Genomic DNA, 18,747 nt, shown 5'->3' on the forward strand with positions numbered 1-18,747 from the left:
ACTCAGTTTTTAAATCTCTTTGCTGATCTTGTTATCTGTAGCTTGTTCTTCAGAAACGCATTTTCCTGAGTTTCTGGGGTAATGCTTTCCCCCGCCGGCGCGGGCACGGCGTGCTGCAGGTGCGAAGGCGGCGGGAAGGGAGTTTCACGTTGGAAGAAGGGGTGTGGGAGCCCGGATCCTGCTGACTTTCAGTAGGAGCTGGTCATTGAACTGTTCTTTAAAATTCCCACACCTGGGTTAGCTGAACAATGACTGGTCAGAAATCAAGGGAGGGTAGCTGTCAGTGTATATTTGGGGATGAAATCCGTGGTATTGAGGCAGAAGGTGTTGCCAGAGGAAAGGGAAAAAGTGAGGCTTTGGAAATGTGTGTGAACTTTTTGCAAATGCAGTCATCAAATAACAGGTACAGGGGATTGTGGACAGAAGCGGCAACTTTGCGTAAATCCAGTAAAAATGATGTAAAGAAAAGAACAGACAAGCTATTTAGATAATGATTTGAAAACAGTGCAGGAGAAGAGAGAAGTACTTCTCCCTGGGATAGCAGCCTTTCCCTACCATGGCTGCAGACTGTGTTTTATTGCTATCAAATCTGGTAGACAAATATAAGGAACTTGAAATTTTCATTAATTAAAAAAAAAGGGAGAAAAACTACAAGTAAGTTGTGCTCCTAAATGAAATCTCAAGCCAACGAGGCGGCCGGGTGACAAGGCCTGAGCCGGTGGTGGGTGAGGACGACCGAGCCGGGGCACGATCCTGTGCAGCTGCAGTTCTGCTGCAGCCCGTCCTGGGGCATTTCAGCCCCGTAGCTCGGATGGGTCTGGCCCAGCTTTCCCAGTGCTGTGGCTCTTGGGAAAGGAGACTCGGTAGCCGTGGCTGCTCTGTTTTCAGACTGAAGCTTTGTCACTGAATGTGGAGGGTTGGATGGCTGAGCTGACGCTGCTCCAGGAGCGGCATAGCACAGGGACAGCGTTTTACTTCTCGCTTCCAAAAGCCAGTGCAGTCCTGTATTAAATGTGAACTTCACAGCTGTGGGCTTGATTTTTACTTTCTAACCTAAGAAAGTTCAATTTTGTGTCTTCTTCCTATGGTTTACCTTAACTGCAAGTCCAGTTTGTAAAGCGTTTTTAAATGACATAATCAAGTAGAAATTGTGTTTTGCTGTTGGCTTCCACCCAACCCCCTCCCAGTCTTTCACTGTCCTAGAGACAAGGTTAACTTGTGCTGGAGTTCTTGTTTTTAAGGTAATTTGATTCAAGTATTGAGAAATTGCATAGAGCTCCATTGATAGAGCAAAGAGCAAATTTTGTAACAGGCATGTTTTGGTTTGAAACTATAAAGGGAAGATTTGATGCTTGCATACACTGTCATCTGAAAAATGATTAAGTGTTTTTTTTCTTTTTTTTTTTTTTCAGTCCCTTATAGGGAACCTGGAAAAACCTTCAGTAGGGCTGCTAACACTGATGAGAGATCTTTTATGCCAAGGTATGAGTTTTTTAATGTTCTCAATGTATTTCAAATGAAATTGCTGATGGTGAAAACATCGGCGGTTGGGGAGATCTGAGCAGTGATAAGTGTATAATGCATTGTTTAAAATAAAAAGTTGCTTGAATCTTGTTTCCTGTAGTGTGGAAAAGAAACACTGAAGTTTTGTGTTTGGTCTTTCGTGATGTCCTCTGCTATTGTACAAAATACAAATCTATGATTACAGTCCACAGTTTTTCTTTTTAAGGCTGAGTCAAGAATATGTGTGCTTGGATTTTTTTTTTTTAAGTCTTTTCTATCGTCTTACTTAATGGAGATTGTGCCATCACCATGGCCAACGTTTCATCAAGTTATGCAAAACCATCAGACCACGTGCTCTTAGCACTGCCTTCCTCCCACCGAGCGGCATATCTGCACCTCCTGTTACTCGTAGCTCCATCAGTGTTTGGAGAAGGAAGGAGAAACTAATAAATACAAACTGCCTTCTTCAGATGTATAAAACTGTGCTCGGGCATTTGCATTTCACAGGGTGCACATCACATTTTGGGTTAGTGTGAAGTTTTTGCACCCACTCTCTTCCAGTGCTGCGTTCGCTTATCTGCTTTGTTCATGCTTCTCCCTCCCCACCATGCAAATTATGAACTCCCTGATAAGCTGGTGAAACTTTTTTAACAGGAGCAGCTAATTTTTGCGTCAGGTTTATCTCCCGAAGGGCCTCGGCCTTTCTCCCCACGCCACCCTCCCCGCAGCCTCTGCCTGGCTTCTTCCGCTGGTTGGGAAATACCCTGAAAGTTTTGCTTCTTTGTACCCTGATTCAGCCACTCGGTTGCAACAGGGCGAAAGGCGATTCGTGCAGCAAGAGGGAGCGTGGGTGCTTGGCTGAATAAAGGTGCAGGCGCTCAGAGCCACGTTTCAGGTTACAGCTTCACCTGCGTTCGCATCCATCTGCTGGTCCTTCTCCGAGATCTTCTGCCATCCTGCCTGCACTGCCTTTCATTTTTGTTTATTAAAACAAATATGCTGCATCTATTCGTCACGTCTCCATCTGTTCGCAGGGTGGGGCCCTTCCCTCTCTTGAGGAAGGAGCTGGGCATCTTGGAGCTGTGAATAGCTGAATTTCTGTCCCTTCCCAGGCAGCGTTGGTGACAGTAGCAGCAGAAAAGTGATGCTCCTCTTAAAGGATAAAGAAGAGAAGGGATTAATCCTGAGGTGTCAGGTGTTTTGCAGTGTAGAAGCAAAGTTTGTTCGTTATTATAGGTGGAATCTGAACCGTGCTAATTTATGACTCTGTATTTAAAGTGGCTGTAGAGGTGCTGGGTAGGTGGGAGGGGTTCGGCGGGAGGAGGGGGTGTGCTGCTGGGCAGGGCAGGTGGTGTGACACCCGCTCGGTGCCCGCGCTGGCCCGCTGTAGCCGGGCGCCTGCCTGGGAATGGGAGCGGGGAGCACGAGCAAGGAGACGTGCTCAGCTGCAGCTTTATTTTTGCACCACGGCACTCAGAACTAATGAGACCAGTTTCACAACATTTATGACAACACTAGAAGTTATTTTTTTACACTCCTTAGTGATCATATTCTTTTCTTGACTCAAAAGAAACACTTAAGACCCATAATTTCATTCCGTTTTGAAACGTCGCCATTGCTTCACAGCGTGCGACTCGCTGCACAGAGCTCTGGATGGAGATGAATGCTACTGTGTCCAGCTGTATTTAGGTGGGCATAAACAGTTGCCAAATGAAAAGTTGGCTAGGATGCAGCATAGTAATTTCTTGAGCGCTCTATTCATGTTGTATAAACAGATAACATTAACACACTTGTGAAAGAGCTACAAGATAATTAAGGCGTGTGGGGTTTACAGTAATAAGGCTCATGCGTTTCAGGATCTTGGTTTCCTGTTGCACCTGAAAAAAAAAAAAATCAGCAAATACTGTAGAGAAGAAATGAGAAGTTAGTCTTGTACTGCTCCCAGCTGAAACTTTCCCACAAGTATTTTTACTATAAATAAGAAGTGAAAGAGTTCACAGCTAAATTTAACCCTTAGCTTGATTGCTTTATGGGTTTTCTTAGGTGGAGCAGACTGTGGAACTGTAGGAAGATGAAGATAAAGTGGATCAATAAGTTGCATTTATACTTTATTAAAAATGCATTGCCTTTTAATTTCTAAGGATTATCAAGGGGAAAATCGGTGCTGTTTGGAATTCCCCTCCCCTTCCAAAATCATGATCTTTGAAAGAAAGGAAGTGAATGTTACTGCTCAGGGAAGTTTTCAAGCAGAAGAGCTTACAGCTGCCAGAATTTTAACTAATAATGTTGTCAGTGTACTGGAGTGCATAGACATTGCTTGCTCTGCTTTTAGATATTTAAAGTTACTGTTCTGGAAAATCCCCTTTGGTTTGACTTAATTTCACAATTTCTATGAAGTTAAGCAATTGCAGCTCATACAGACTTCAAGAGTTGAAGAAAAAACACCCCAAGGTGCTTAAAACTATGGTCTGCTGCTGATAGCTTCAGTTTTATTCCCCCTCTAAGGCCTGGGCAAGGGAAGGGCAGCTTGGCTATGTGACTGCAGAGAGCCTCGGCGCAGGCAGATGAGCCCTCTATTCCTGTTCTTCTGACTTAAGAATGAGCTTAAAGTTGTGCTAAACCAGCTGCAGAATTTGTGTGCCTCTCTCCAGCTGCACGTAGGATTTTAATATTTTCGTTTAAACCTGTGCTTGTGTCACATTTAGACCATAAAACATGCTGTGGTTGAGGGGTGAGGGTTCGAAGTAGGATGTTTGGGCAGGGTCTCCAGTAACGTGCTCAGCTGCCAGTGCCGATGCAGCTCCGGCGGGGACTGGCTGTGGGTGTGCGGCAGCACGTGGGTTTCCTCTTGACTGTGTTTTATGGCTTTCCCTTGGGAGTCTAAACGATAGAAAAAAACCTGTCCCTATTTAATGATTATATAAACTTGAGACACAGATTGTCAGGGAGTTGTCCACAGTTGCAAGGCTAAAAATACGATCCCTGTTCTTCACAGACTGTTGTTAACGGTAGTCGACAAGGTGATACATTTCTCTATCAAACTACTTGGAATATGTTTTTATTTTTAAAGCAGTCTTCAAACCGTAGCCCATGAGCCCATAAATCCTGTGGCAAGGTTAGCTGGAAATGCCTCTGAGCAATGCAGCTTGCCCAGCCTCATAGTGCTTGTGTTTCTGAAGCCTTACTTGGGAAGAAAGCGCTATCTTGCTGGGGGAAGAGGGGGAAGATAATTAGCTGCTGAGGTCATTGTTTGCTTGAGCTCGGTTGATAGGGACAGCCCAGCCTGGCTTATAATGTAAACATAGTGTAAAATGTTTATCACCAGCTTTGTCATTTGCCTTATTTGTCAGGGAATCTCGATGAGAATGAGAAGTTTTCTGGTGCTGCGTAGCGAGTTGAGAGAGTTGCAAGATTTCCATAAAAAGGCAGAGTCCTTGCTTGGGCGAGCAGAGAGGTTCTGCCTTGGCAGCTGTAAGTTAGGCCTGACCTCTTCCAGAGAGAAAATACTGACCTAAATCCTTCCCTGCTGGGGGTTGGTGGGAGAAGTAAACCTCTCTACTTGCATCTTTCTGATCTAATTTTCTTGCCCGATACTCATTGATTTATGCTATAAAACGCTGGGACCGCAGAGCACAGGCAGCGAGAGCTTGTGCTACCCGGCGCCGCTGGGAGCGGGCGCGCGTGGCTGCGCCGTGTTTGTGCCGTGCTGTGTTCATCCTCTTTCCTCCCCGAGCACTGGCAGGCTAACAGGTCCAGCTTTGGGCATCTCATACAAACTGGGGCTGTCAAAGCCGCCGTCTAAACTTGAGTGCCCAGGTGGAAAAATAAAAGCCATAGCTGTTACTAAAGAGTTTTTTATTCTCGGGAGTGTTTGGAGAAGAGGAGTGTGTTGCCACTTGCAGAAGACAGTGTCACAAATTTGTATGTGCAGGTACGATTTTAACTGTTGGCTTTTTTTCCTGCTTTCCAGATCGTCGCTGTTTGAACAGACCACACCATGCGTGAGTACAAGCTAGTGGTCCTTGGTTCAGGAGGTGTGGGGAAGTCCGCTTTGGTGAGTTTTGGGAAGCAGTTCTGAAGCCAATACACAAACTTCAAAACTGGCCCATTGCAGACAACGCTCATTAAATGCGTTGGGATATTTGTGTGACTTTTAACAAGCATAGGGACTTCCACGTAGCCACTGTTACACTGCTGAAATACCCGTGAACGTGGGTCACGTTTTTGGAGAAGCAGCGGGCGATTAATCGCCGTGACAGTAGTTAGCATTTCATTTCTGCTTCCCGCATGGGTGTAATACTGTAAATGACTGAATGTCTGGATCTAAGTATTAAAAGCCTAGCCTGCACTGGAACAGCGAGTGAAGTCTTGCTGCGCGTGGCAGCGAAGTAGTGATGCTGCAGCCTTGCGTACCTTGAAGGCTGTGGGTGTCCTCCATCCCGGACAGAACCCGCCTGGGCAGCCTGGACTGTAAACGCGGGGCAGAAGGGGAAGAGCAGTGTGGAGGGATAAGCAGACTGATGACACTTTGCACTCCTTAAGTACTTGTGTTGTTTCTAATAAGAGGTTACATAGCAGAGTTGATAATAAGGCATTGTAAGAGAGATTCCTGTCACCTATTTATCACAAATCAGTCAAGCAGCTCGCTTCAGTAAGAAAGGCAAAGAACTGGTCAAGTGTGAAGTTATCTGAAACAAGGAACTACACCGTGTTCCTTTTCACACAGATAATAGCTGGCCAGCCATTCATGGCTTAGATGCTGCTTCTTGCACCGTTGTTTATTCTGAGGAAATGGGCTGTTAATAATCGTGGTAAATCACCTGCAGAATCCAGATGAACAGGAGGAAAGGTTATTCAATTATGTATCAAATTTGATAGACTCTTTCAGAGATCCCATCCTAATCTGTACAAGATGTAGGTGTCAGACTTTTTTGATGCAGTCTGTTCTTCCACAGCAGCTTAAGCAATCTGTATTATTTTTTCCACCAGCATCCCCTTGATGGAGTATCTTGCTTTTGTTATGTAACATTGAAAGACTCACAAGGTAAAATAGGGCACTTATTAATATGCTGTACATAATATTCAGCATCTGACATACCTGAATTTCTTTACTTGTGATGTGAAGTCTGAGTCAGCGTCCATCACTGGCCTTTGTAAAAGCTGAACTGCGGATGCGTAGTCTGGTAAACAAAAGTTAAATTCTTTTTGACAGTCTAGATGCTAAGTAAGCGTATATTGTCATTCATATGCAACATCAATCCATTGTGTTTATAACAGGACACAGTAAGTGACAATTAGCAGCAAGGAGTGAATAATATGAGCTTTCAGGATGACCATCTACCATTTACAGGCATTAGCAAGGAGAGGTTACACGGTGGGATTTAAAATAATATGGAGGTCACTTTAAAATTTCTTTCTTTGAACTGTATAAACTGAACTGTCTAACAAAGAGGCTGGTGTTTGTTTTCAGTTCTGTGTTTTTACAGTCTGAGTGTAGATTACAATATGGTGTTGTTTCACTGCAAATCCTCCTTATTGTTTTAACTCTTCTGTGCCAATACGATGCTGATTGTGCCTTTTGGTAATGATGACAGGATAGCAGAAAAACCTTCACAGTTATTAAGGCACAGCTATTTTGCAACTTCTTTGTTTCCTGTAAAGGAGTTTTCTCCCCATTTAATGAGGGTAAAAACCTTCTGGAGTGTCAGCGGGTGGGCAGTATTACCAAGAGTATCTAGTTGTGCATAGTCCTATATAAAACTGGAAACCAAAGTTGGGGTTTGGTCCCCCAAACTAAGGGAAAGTTATAAAAGTGTTGGATTCATGCATAACCTGACAATAACCCCAGATTTGGCCTCTCTTTCCTCCTATAATCAATAAAAGTGAAGTATATCAGAGATTAGGAATATTTCATAGTAAGATAGGTTATAAATGAAGTTGAATATAATTGTAATTATGATTGTGTGTAATTGGTGTCTATGTGAACACACAAAGACTAGTTGAGATAATGAAAGTTAGAACAGCGATTTATTAGAAATAAAACAATTTGAGAAGAAAATACATGGGTTCAGTTACTTTTCTTTGTGGGCAGTACTGTATTTGTGGATATAAAAATGAGATTCTGAGCGTTATGGTAGGAAGATGAAACGTTGTGAGTGGTTTGTCAGATTCTCACGCTGAAGGCTGGTTACAAACACAGTTCCCAGAATAGAGTGGTACAGATGTGACCGACTTCAGAGCTGAAATGTTAGCCTCCTAGCAAATAGGAGCCGCCTTTGAACCCTCTTTGGTTGGCAGCTGTGCTAAGAATCCTAGAATATAATCTGTAACCTGCAATTCTTATTGCTGGTATAATCCTGTAATCCATGTTAACAGTGGTATCTTAGTATAAATGACTTTGCTGAGATCTGTTATCTGAAAGGCATAGCGCTCAGTGTGACCACAGAATATTGGGGAAGCAAAGGCTCTGATTGTCAGACTGTAAAATAGGTTTAGTTAGTGATATAGGATGATTTTTAAATGAGGTAGTACTAGAAATCCTTTCTTCTTGTATTAAGTGAAGGCAATCCGTGAGGAACTGCTCAGTTTCCAGCATACAGCGAGATGCTCTGCGTGTGTCTGGCATGTGCCACTCTGAAAGCTTGCAAGTACTTGTGTGACAAAGGTGAACCCTCTTGCAGAAAAACCACAGCCTTCTGTCCAAACAAAATAGAGCTTCTCGAAACAGGTAGTGACTTTGCAGAATTTGTGTCAAAAAACTTGTGGAAAGTTCAGCTGGCAAAAGATAGTTGGTGTGTTTGTTGATTTTAAAGAAACAAAATTAAGCACTGGAATCTTGACACTTAGTTTTACAAACACACACCGCCTTGTTTTATAAACATCAACCAAATCTCCGGACACTCTCCATTACACCATCATTGCAGGTTATTGTAGGTAAGAGCGTGGGCTGCTTTGCCTTGCAGAGGAGAGGTAACGCTGCGGGCTGCCAGGAGCCAGAGCACGCCACGTACAGAGCCTGGGTGTCCAGAGATGGGCCACATCCCAGTGACAACTCAATGGGAAATGTTTAGAGTAGATTTGCTTTAAATAATTGTATAGGGGAAGAAAGACTTCCTCTTTGAAATGAATGTTGTCTCCTTCTTTAATGGTTTAATAGAAATTGATTATCTGGAGACACTCCAGATTTAACTCGCTGCTCTGAAATATGTCTGTGCTCCGGGCATGTAATCCAGAGTAGCTCCACTGTAACTCTTAATATGATTTGAATTGAAATGTGGATTTTCCACAGTGTGCTTTTCCACATTGCACAGATTGCCAGTTCTTCTGATTAAAATTTCCAGTCTTCCATATTTGGTGACTTTTATTCTTCTGAAGTCACAGGCACTGAAGTAAAGGCATTTTTGAGGATATCATCTGTCATGAAAAAAGCAATCAAGCAAACAGTTTACATTTCAAAAAAGTTCTGAAAACATGCTTGAATAAAGGGATTTTTAAAACAACAGAAATATGCAAATTTTATTTTTAAAAACTGAAAATTTATATGTGCTTTTCTCTGCTCCCCACTATTGAACTTTAACAGCAGTGTTGAGTAGTTTTTGCGTTGTTACTTTTTCATAAAGTGCCTCTTGGTAAGTGTTACTGGTCGTGTTCAGTTCACTTCATCTGTTTCTTCTTTCCTTTCTCCCCAGACTGTACAGTTCGTTCAGGGAATTTTTGTTGAAAAATATGACCCAACAATAGAAGATTCATACAGAAAGGTAAAATAACATTTTTCTTTCTTTCAAGTCTCATAGAGCTTGCTTCTTTTTAATAATGCAATGTTTGCTGTAATCTGACATATAATTATTACTTCAAAACACAGATATCAATATTTGTTCTGGTTATGCTATCTGTAGAAGTTGTTCTAGAGGATCTATCCACTGCTCATCACAGCAGGTTATATTGCTGTAGCGTAGCAATGGCCTTTTGTTGTTTTCTTTTAGGAATGGCTGTTTTGCTGTTCCGTTCAAATGTGTTCTGCTTGGTTTGAAGGCATATAAAATTCTTTACGGCCGTTTTGGTTGCAGGCTTGTAATTGCTGAGCAAAAGTCCTTGTCAGGATCCCTGATGCTGTCATGTTACGTAATTCCGTCAACAGAGCTGCTTTCTTCACCCGATTGATGTCAAGTCACCCATTGTTTTACAGATTAGCATTCATGTTACCATAATTAAAGGCACCAAAACATAAAACAAAAATTTGTAGCATTTGTGCCTGTGATAATTAAATGTAAATTGTGGCGTGAGTTCTGCTGTTAAATTTATTTGACTTTCCTGGAATTAGCCCCATTGGATCTGAGATATTTCTCAGTGAGTGGAAGACTTGCTAAGCCTAACTGTGAGGATCACTCAATATTTTTCTTCCATACTCTTTTCTCCCCCAGCAGCAAGGATAACTTGAAGTTTAAGGTCCTTTGATTTGTAAGAGTGGTTTTTTTATCTCGCTTGAGATGTTTACAATGAGCTGCTCACTTAAGCCTTTATAATCAACAGATACCTGGAGCATAAGTGAGCTGACCCAAATGCCTGGCTTGGGCCGTAATTAATCCTCTAATAGCAGTGACTCTCTTAGCGCTGGGGCAGTGCAGGTGGCTGGCTTGCTTATAGAGATCTTTGTGGCAGAAGTAAAAATTAAGCTGAGATTTCTCTTGCCTGTCCCATTTCAGGCATTTTGGTTTTAACTGTGTTTGTCTCTTCCCTTTTTTCCGCAGCAAGTGGAAGTAGACTGTCAACAGTGTATGCTTGAAATCCTCGATACAGCAGGGACAGTAAGTATAATTTCTTTTTCTAATTGGTATGGAGTTTCTTTGTTAAGAATGAGATGAGATGTTAAGAACAGAACTTACACTAGTGTAATAATCCTGCCCCAGCAAAGACAATAGATCAGCTGCAATAATTTAACTGGAACAATTTTGTGAAATAACCCAAAACCCGGTGTGGTGAACGAGCCTTCTGCAGCCCTGCCAGCAGCGTTGTGAATCCGTCCCCCAGCTGGTGCCCCCGTGCTGGGACACAGAGGTTGGTGCATCCCGTGCCACTTGTCTCTTCTCACCTCGCTATCGACGTACTGATACGGGATAATTTTACATGTTCACTTTGCAAGTGGCCAGAGTACACAGACACAGATCGAAGCTGCTTCCCGGCGGTGCACAGGGATCACCTCCCAGCGTGTCGCATCAGCCTGCGTGGAGAGGATTTCGTCAGGGAAGATCTTGTGCCTGTGCCCAGGTGGCACCTCCCCGGCGCTGCCGTGTGCTGCTTTGGGAGCCCCGTCTCGTCCTTCCAGCCCGAGAGCAGCCGGGGCCGGGCAGCAGCTGCCTCTGCCACACCAGTGTCACCTACCACCAGGCAAAGTGCCCTCACTGAGTACACAGGCCTGGGGACGGCTGAGTGCACATCACAGGGGCAGGACGTGCTTCCTAAAAGTTAGTTTTCTTTGGAAAGCTTTGAAAATTGTCAACAGCAATGCGAAGGCGTGGAAGCAGAAATCATTGTTACGCGGTTCTGGTAAAGCTTCCTCTCACAGGCTTGGACAAAGGCAGCTCTGATCTGGTGCAGATTTTCCAGCCTGCTCTTGCATTTCATTGCACTGAACCTTTAGGCCGTTTCATGCCAGAGGTGGCCGCTGTATAACTGCCGGTGTCCAGAGGTGATCAGGCAGTGCCTTCCTGCCTAGTCGTGCTCACGATAGATTGTGAGTGTGTGACACCTCGGCCTGTTTCAGTATTGTGTAAGAGGAGAGATTGAATTTCCAGTCCATATCTGTTGTCTGGGGAGTTGGGCTGATGGCAGGCTCGTGCTTAACACCATATCAGAAAATAAATGGAAGATCACTGACAAATATGTCAGCCAAATCTTAACACCTTGTATTACAGTTTGGGGCATACAACAGTCAGTCTGCAGATACATTTTTATTGCTGCTCTTGATCTTTTTCCCATTTTTGCAGGAAGCCTCTTTCCCTATTAGGAGAAAAAAAAAGCAAAGGGAAAGATGTGTTAATGCTTTTATTAAATTTGCATGCTTCCGTGGCTTTCTGTAAGGGTAAAAATATAAATGCATGCTGTGTGGTACTATATCCTTGTCTCCATTACAATAACAGTATTCATTTGTAAATGTTCATTAGCTGCATTCACTAGCTAATTGTTTTTAAAAATATTTGATTACAGGAGCAATTCACAGCAATGAGGGATCTCTATATGAAGAATGGTCAAGGGTTTGCACTAGTATATTCTATAACAGCACAGTCCACATTTAACGACTTACAGGACCTACGGGAACAGATTTTACGGGTTAAGGACACTGAAGATGTAAGTAGAATATTCTTTCTTCTGCAAATGGTTAAAATGTGCTTGTAAGTAAACATACAGGAATTTGAGAGCAAAATTTCTTTCTAAGGATATTCTTTGCTCTGTAGCAAAATTTTGTGTTGAAGTAAGTTTCCTTAGCATTGTTGGTTATTTCCAGTGTTGTTATTTGAGGTCCAACACCTGCTGAGGGGCATAATGAAACCAGATTTTCACGAGTACTGGAAGTCTAACAGCCTTTGGAAATGGTGGGAGTTGATTGAAAACAAGTTGGTTTTTTTCTATCCTTTTAGCTCCTTTCCAGTATTTGCATTTTCTTCTTTCACTGTGCTTTAGTGGTACTTTGTTTCCCTCAAAGTTACGGAAAAATAAGAGTTGAACTCACCAATGATGATATTCTTAGTAGATCTGCAGCTGTCTTACCATGGAGACTAACATTGCTTTTCCCAAATGCATGAAGCGGAGGTTGAAGCCCAAAGCCGTGCCGTGAAGCCTCTCGAGTCCCGGGGCGGGCGGTGCTGTGCGCTGTGTCCTCTGCGCCCTTCGCGCGCGTTCGGGCCACGGTCCAAGCGGGTGAACTTGAACTGCGAGTAGAAAGGACGCGTTCAGCTAGTGGACCAAACTGTGCCTTGTCATTTAAGTGTCGTTAGTATTAATAGCCTTTAATTGGAAAATCGCTGGATGTTCCTTTATTTTCATTCCTCTGTGCGTGAGGGCAGTGTCGGTAAAGGCGGGGGGAGGCGGGTGGCAGCGGGTTCAGTCACCGCCGCTCTGGCTGGGGGGGTGCTGGCTGGGTGGAGTAGCCCTGGCTCTCGCTGCGTGAAGTAGATTCCCCTACTGTGTCTGTGCTGAGTCCCTCGGTCTATGAGCTCTGCTTCACTCAAATCCATCGGAATCAAAACTTTTACAGAATTTTAGGGCATCGTACGAAAACGTGCTTATCCCTTTCTGAGGGAGAGGAGGGTGTTTAAGGGTCTGTGGCTCCCGTGCCGCGCGCGTGCGAGCAGGGAGGGTTCAGCGTTGCACTGCGGGTGTGCCTGTCCCTGTGAATGCCAGTGGCACTCTGCAGACCACCCTCAGTCCAAGGATTTTAACTCTCATCAGTTTTCTCTGTCCCTTCTGTCGTTTGACAAAATCTGTAACCCAAAGGACATCACGCAGTTGTATGTATTAAGTCATTAAAAGACTTGGAAAGAGTCTTAGCTAGTGATGCAAGGTTGTGATTTTGGTTGATTAAATCCTCTTCTAAAATGAGGAAAAACTACATTAAGATAGTTTGCATTCAGTCCTGTTTGACAGAAGAAAACTGTTTAAGGTGTTTCCAGTTCAGGCCCCAGATCCTGTAACTGGAAGTCCTTGGTGGGCTTTTAATTTCTAAATGTGTGATGTAGGTGAGGTTGTTGGTGGCTTTTGCCGCGGAAGCCACGTGGCTGGTTGAGATGTGTCGCAGCTCTCTGTGTAGGCTTCCTCCAAAAGACTCTGAAATTAACTTTTTTTTTGCCTAACAGTTGGTAACGTATCCAAGGGTTTTCCCCGAGGGGTGTGAAGATGATTGCCTGTTTTTCCCACCGACCTTTGCTGCCGGTTGCGCTGGGGCTGCGTGAGCCGCTTTGCTGGTGACAGGGTCAGGGACAGCCCTGACCTCCCCGCAGCCCAAGCAGCCCCGAGCCTCCCCAGGTGTTTAGGCCAAGTGCAGGGTAAGCCGTGTGCTGGGTATTTAAATAACCAGTCAGGAAAATGCAGTTTGAGCCGTGAGCAGAGCACGCCGGGGTGGGATGAGCACAGCCCGTGGCTCGGCTGGTCGGGGGCTGAGGGCGACCTCCCAGGGCTGCTTCTTGCTCTTGGATCTTCATTGCCCCGTGTCCTGATTACCTTGTTTTGGATGGCTTTGGTTCCCTCCTTGGTTTAATGAGTTGAACTTCTGTTTATGCAAAACTGATTTTCATTTAGGTAGGGATTACGCCTGCATAAATCCCTGGTAACGTGAGTCTGTTACTGGCCTCTCGGTCAGAGCCCGGCGCTTCGCCCAGCTGCTCTCGCCGGAGGGGAATTTGCACCGTAAGCTGGTCAAGTTCATTGGACAATAGAGACTGTTGCTTTCATTTTTACTTCAGTGATTTGATTTAATTATTAAAATGCATTTATTTATTTTGTGTTAGGGGGATCCAAGCTTGAGAACCTTTTGAACATTTAAGCCATGTTCTGCTGAGTTAGGAAAATGCACTTCTTCCTGTATTTAGTTTCAGAATGTGTCTTTTAAAACCCCGGTACTTAAACCATTAAATTATGTATGTCTAACAAAGTTTAAATTCCGGTCTTCTACATGAAATACCAAATGATCAAAAGCTAGTTGTTCATCAGACTCTGTTTTGGCTCTATGATAAACAATTACTAACTTTTGAAATAACCTTACAGAGTTTCATGTCTTTCAAACCTCCACTCTTTACCCATCTAAGTAGCACTTTTCCCCTATCATTTCACATCTTAATATACTTTATTTTTTTACTGAACATGTTCAAAACACATTTTCATGTTTTGGTATGAGAAAATTTCTCTTAGCTATCTAGAAAACTGTAAAGATCAGGATTAAACTGATACAGTTGTAAATATCGTGTTGGCCTGATGTGAAATATGCTTTTTTGGATTTGCCTCATCTGTATTGTGACTTCAGGTTTCTGATGTAATAAGTAAAACTTATTTCTCAAAAATAAAAATGTGATCATTTTCTAAACAGTATGGCTGTGACTTTTAAATACAAAAATTAATCCTGAGTGTAGTTCAATCAGGAAGAGACTACAAATGTTAACGTTGAAGTAGGTTAAAAACATACAGTGTGTTGTAAATTACCAGAGGAAGTGGATAATGATTTATTTTCCAGCTGGAAAGTACTCATTTTCTGTTCAAAGAATTAAACGCTGCAGGAAGTGGAGCAGGGTGCACACCCATTATCAGCAGTTCTTTAGTTTTTTTCTACTTTTCCACAGCGTAGGGGAAACAGGATGCTGTCGCCGTTGTGTGCACGAGGAGCCCTGCAGAGCGTCCTGCGGGTCTTGCTGTGGTCTCGCCTTTCAGAGCCACCTTGGCTCTGGCTGTATCATCCCCCAAGATCTGTGAGATGCAGGTTGGAGAAGCAAACTTCAGGATGACCTGTAACCCACAATTCTCAGGCGTAGGAAGTCCTGAACGGCGTTATCTGTCTCCAGCGTGGCTGTGAAGACCTGGGGGCTGGAGCGGGGGAGCCGGGCAGTGCTGGGTGGGTGCCCCAGCTGCACCCTCCTCAGGGCAGGCTCCCGCGGGAGGGGCTGTGCTGTAATCTCATCGTCTTGTAGGTACAGAAATGGCCCCCGGGGGCAGGTAGTTTGGGTTGTTACGGAGGTTTTCTGGGTGCTTTGTGGTTTTTGTTTGCTTGTTTAAGGTCTTTTCTACTTGTTTGTGACATCTTGGTGGGCTGCAGCCATGCTAGGGACTGTCTGAGCAGCAGAGAAAGCCTCCTGAAATTACCTATCAGGATTATTTCTAGAAGGTCTGAGTACTGGTTTTAATCTATCTTTTTGCCCAGTTTCTTCCTCCTGAAAGAGTTTTAACTCAATATCTAAACATAACTGATGAGAGCAAGTGTCCTGCTGCTTACACTCACCAGTGCTTACTCTGATACTTTGAGACAAATGGATTTATAACTTAATGAGTGCTGATTGCACTTGGCTCTCCGCACTGCACCAAGCAAAGGCAGCCACAGCCCCGGTGAGAAACCTGTGAGCTGCGGCTGGGTAAGAGACCCCGTCCTTTGTGTTGCCCCTTGTGCTGTTTGTGAGAGGGCCGGCTGGCCGAGGGACCCCTCCTTTCTCTGCAGCCTGATGCAAACACGTTGGTAATAAGCATTTACTACAGCCAAGGTCATGTTCCTACGGTATTACATTTCTCTGTTTTTCTGTAGGAAGTGTCACAAGGAATATGGTCTCCCCAAGGCACTTTCTTCCTCATGAAGGAGCAAGAAGGTGACTCACCCAGACACTTTCTAAAGCCAACAGCTTAAGGAGAGGGGCAGATGCCCTTTCGTCATTGTCTTGAACAAATGATTTACTTGTATTTGCGTCATGGGTGTAGGATGAATCTTTTAAACGTGTATCAAATGTTTGGTTTAATATTGCGTGAGATTATTTATTGGAAGTGATGTGCTTTCAGGAGCTGAGCTGCTAGGTTGACACTAGTTGGAAATGTTAATTATTCTAAGCTAGTAAATACTGAGCACAGCGTTTGTGCCTTTTGCAGTGAACATCCTCTTTTCGGTGTGTATGCAAAACATGTTGGTAGTACCATATTGTACTGAGATGAGAAAGGCAGGTGCTCTTGTGCGCGGGGCTGTGGGAATGCTTGGCTGCACAGGACTGTTGCCTTTCATTCCGTGTCCAGGGCAGTGCTTTTCAAAGGTGTTTCCATTTATTGTTGTGTGGCTTGACAACAGGTTGACAAGACAGGTCAAAGGGGCTGAAGCATATATTATATGTCTTCAAACACGTGCTGTATGTTCTGTTGTCTGAAATAGGCTCAATTGGCAGGCAGTTTAGCCTGCTGTCACATAAAAGTCCTGAAATGCATTTCCGTGGTAAACTGAGTTTTTTACTAGAATGGTGGTGGATGTAGGGACCGGAAAATAAATCTTTACTAACCTAAGATTGTGCTGAAATATTGCCGTTTGGTTTTATGGTATCCTCCAGGTGTTTAACTCTTAGTGAACCAGTGTGTCTATAGTATGGACTTTCTTCAGCCCTTTCCCAGCAGGCTCTCAATTCCAGTCTAGTCTGTCAGCTCTGCTGAACTTCTCATTTTTATTGTTTTTCATACTGTCTAGATTTTCCCTCCTCCTCACATGCCTTTGTAAGCCATAGCATTACAGTCCATGCTGTACGTTAACTTGCTGATGCATCTCTTGTTCTTGCTTGTCTCCTCTCCAGGTTCCAATGATTCTGGTTGGCAATAAATGTGACCTGGAGGAAGAGCGTGTAGTCGGCAAAGAACAGGGTCAAAACTTAGCAAGACAGTGGTGTAACTGTGCCTTTCTAGAATCATCTGCAAAGTCTAAAATCAACGTTAATGAGGTAATTATCAGCTGTTCCCTTGTCTTCCCTACTTCAGCATGAATGCCACACTAAACCCGCATGTGGTCCTTCATATATTTCTTAATTGGGAAGATTCAGGATGATTTGGAAATCTCAGCCTAGGAAAGGCTTGCGGTGCAGTCTGTTTGACTACTGTTTTCTGTTTGTTCTAAGGAGATCAGCTCCTTCTTCTCTCTAAAGGGTGGGTGGTTTCTCCAGGTAAGTGCTTTCTATAGCCTGTGCCAGAGGACATGAATAGCAGAGGGTCCTGAGTAAGCCCAGCTAACTGGATGACTCTTAGCTCAGATAAACTTTATCTGGAAAGGTGCTTTTTCAAGATAACTGCTGCTGCTATTCAGAACGTGGATTATGCCCCATTGTATTACCTGTCGTGTTGCACAGTGTTGGCTGTTTTTGAAGTATTTACTTTTCACATTCCTGCTACGTCTGGCTGCTCAAGCAGACACCTCATCGCGGTCCTCCTCTGGTAAGCCACTAACTTGCCAAGACCGTGTCCACAGGTACATCTGCCTAAGCAGTTCCCCGTGTTTAAACGAGAAGCACCTTTGCCATCAGTGTGCCTTTGGCTGCTGCCTCAGGCAGAGCCGTTGTGCTGAGAGAGCTCTGCTTCACATCAGGCACCAAGTTTTTATTCTCTGCTGTGAATTATCTGGCTGTGACAGAGGCCAGGTTTCCAGCCACAGAAGCTACGGTGACCCCACTGAGCACAGCTGGCTTGGTGCCAGGAGATAACTGGGCCCGTTTAGGAGACTGTGTGATAAGCAGGAGCAGTAGGATCTTGGGCTGGACCCAGCGTTAATTTGGCAGCTCGTGGGACGTGCGCAGCGCTGCATCGCTCCGGTTGAGAGGGAAGGGAGCTCCAGGCTCATGAATTGCAGCTTCTGTGGTCGGGATTAGCCTGGCTGCAGTGCCCCTGATCCAGCCCAGTACATACAGCTCGCTGAGCTGGGCTCCTGCCAGAAGGGACTGGTTTTGTGTGTGTGTCTGAGCTGTAGTAAAACTATGACTGTTAATGAAGAAACTAGTGGCTCAGTCATCAAACACATCACCGTGGAGTGTAACAAATGCTGTTTCATTTGTATTTCCGCAGTTTGTGGCAGAGACTGACCTCTCATTAGCCAGAGGTACCTTAAAGCTCTCCCGAGAGCTGTGTGGGGAAGGGGATTCTCTAGTAGCAGACGCTGAGCTGTCCGGGGGCGAGTGCACGCCCGTGGTTTACATACAGTCATCCCAGCGGGTGAATCCTCTGTCTCCGTATTGCCCGGCCCTGTCTGCTGCCTCCAGTGAGACTCAGATCGTAGAGAAGACAATGATTATCCAGAAGATTAGTTTCTAGTTTTATTGTGATCTTGATTTTCTGGTTTTCTGCCTGTTCTGCTGGCTCATAGACTGGGGAAGCATTTGCATTATTCTGGGTTTGGGGTGTTTTTAGCTGGTTTTGGACTTTCTAACTTTATCACACTTTAGACCAGATTTTATGAAATTTCTCTATGCATTTGCTGAAACAAACCTTTCATACAGAGAGGAAACTTTTAATACGGGTGAGAGTCAGTCTCAGTAGCAACACTCCGATGTCTTTCTGGTGACCCATGTGATGCTTTTGCGCCACACTGACTTTTCTTAGGGATAGTGGCATTCCTGAAACCTCGCTGCAGGCTGCACTTCTGTACTCACAATCAGTACAGGCACTTAAACGATCTAACTTTAGATTTTTTTTCAGAGGGATTTCTATCCCTACCTTAGCCCTGGGAAGGTGAGAGGGGTCTACCTCAAAACAGTCAAGGAT

The 18,747-nt window shown here is 44.2% G+C and overlaps 1 protein-coding gene across 9 annotated transcripts in view; it reads left to right on the forward strand.

Annotated features, from left to right (window-relative positions):
• RAP1A (RAP1A, member of RAS oncogene family) overlaps window positions 1-18,747 on the forward strand; it is a 42,130-nt gene that overhangs the window by 17,965 nt on the left and 5,418 nt on the right. For 4 of the 9 annotated variants that reach the window (XM_074850587.1, XM_074850585.1, XM_074850586.1 and 1 more), the window contains 6 exons: window positions 1,413-1,482; window positions 5,474-5,504; window positions 9,192-9,260; window positions 10,251-10,307; window positions 11,707-11,847; window positions 16,797-16,940. In XM_074850587.1, coding sequence (XP_074706688.1) covers window positions 1,475-1,482; window positions 5,474-5,504; window positions 9,192-9,260; window positions 10,251-10,307; window positions 11,707-11,847; window positions 16,797-16,940 — 450 coding nt within the window. In that variant the 5' untranslated portion in view covers window positions 1,413-1,474. Of the gene's footprint in view, window positions 1-1,412; window positions 1,483-5,473; window positions 5,558-9,191; window positions 9,261-10,250; window positions 10,308-11,706; window positions 11,848-16,796; window positions 16,941-18,747 lie in introns of all 9 variants that reach the window. The other 5 variants (XM_074850581.1, XM_074850580.1, XM_074850583.1 and 2 more) reach the window with 2 other exon arrangements.

The sequence above is a fragment of the Strix aluco genome, chromosome 25 (genome assembly GCF_031877795.1).
Source record: "Strix aluco isolate bStrAlu1 chromosome 25, bStrAlu1.hap1, whole genome shotgun sequence".
Taxonomy (NCBI): Eukaryota; Metazoa; Chordata; class Aves; order Strigiformes; family Strigidae; genus Strix; species Strix aluco.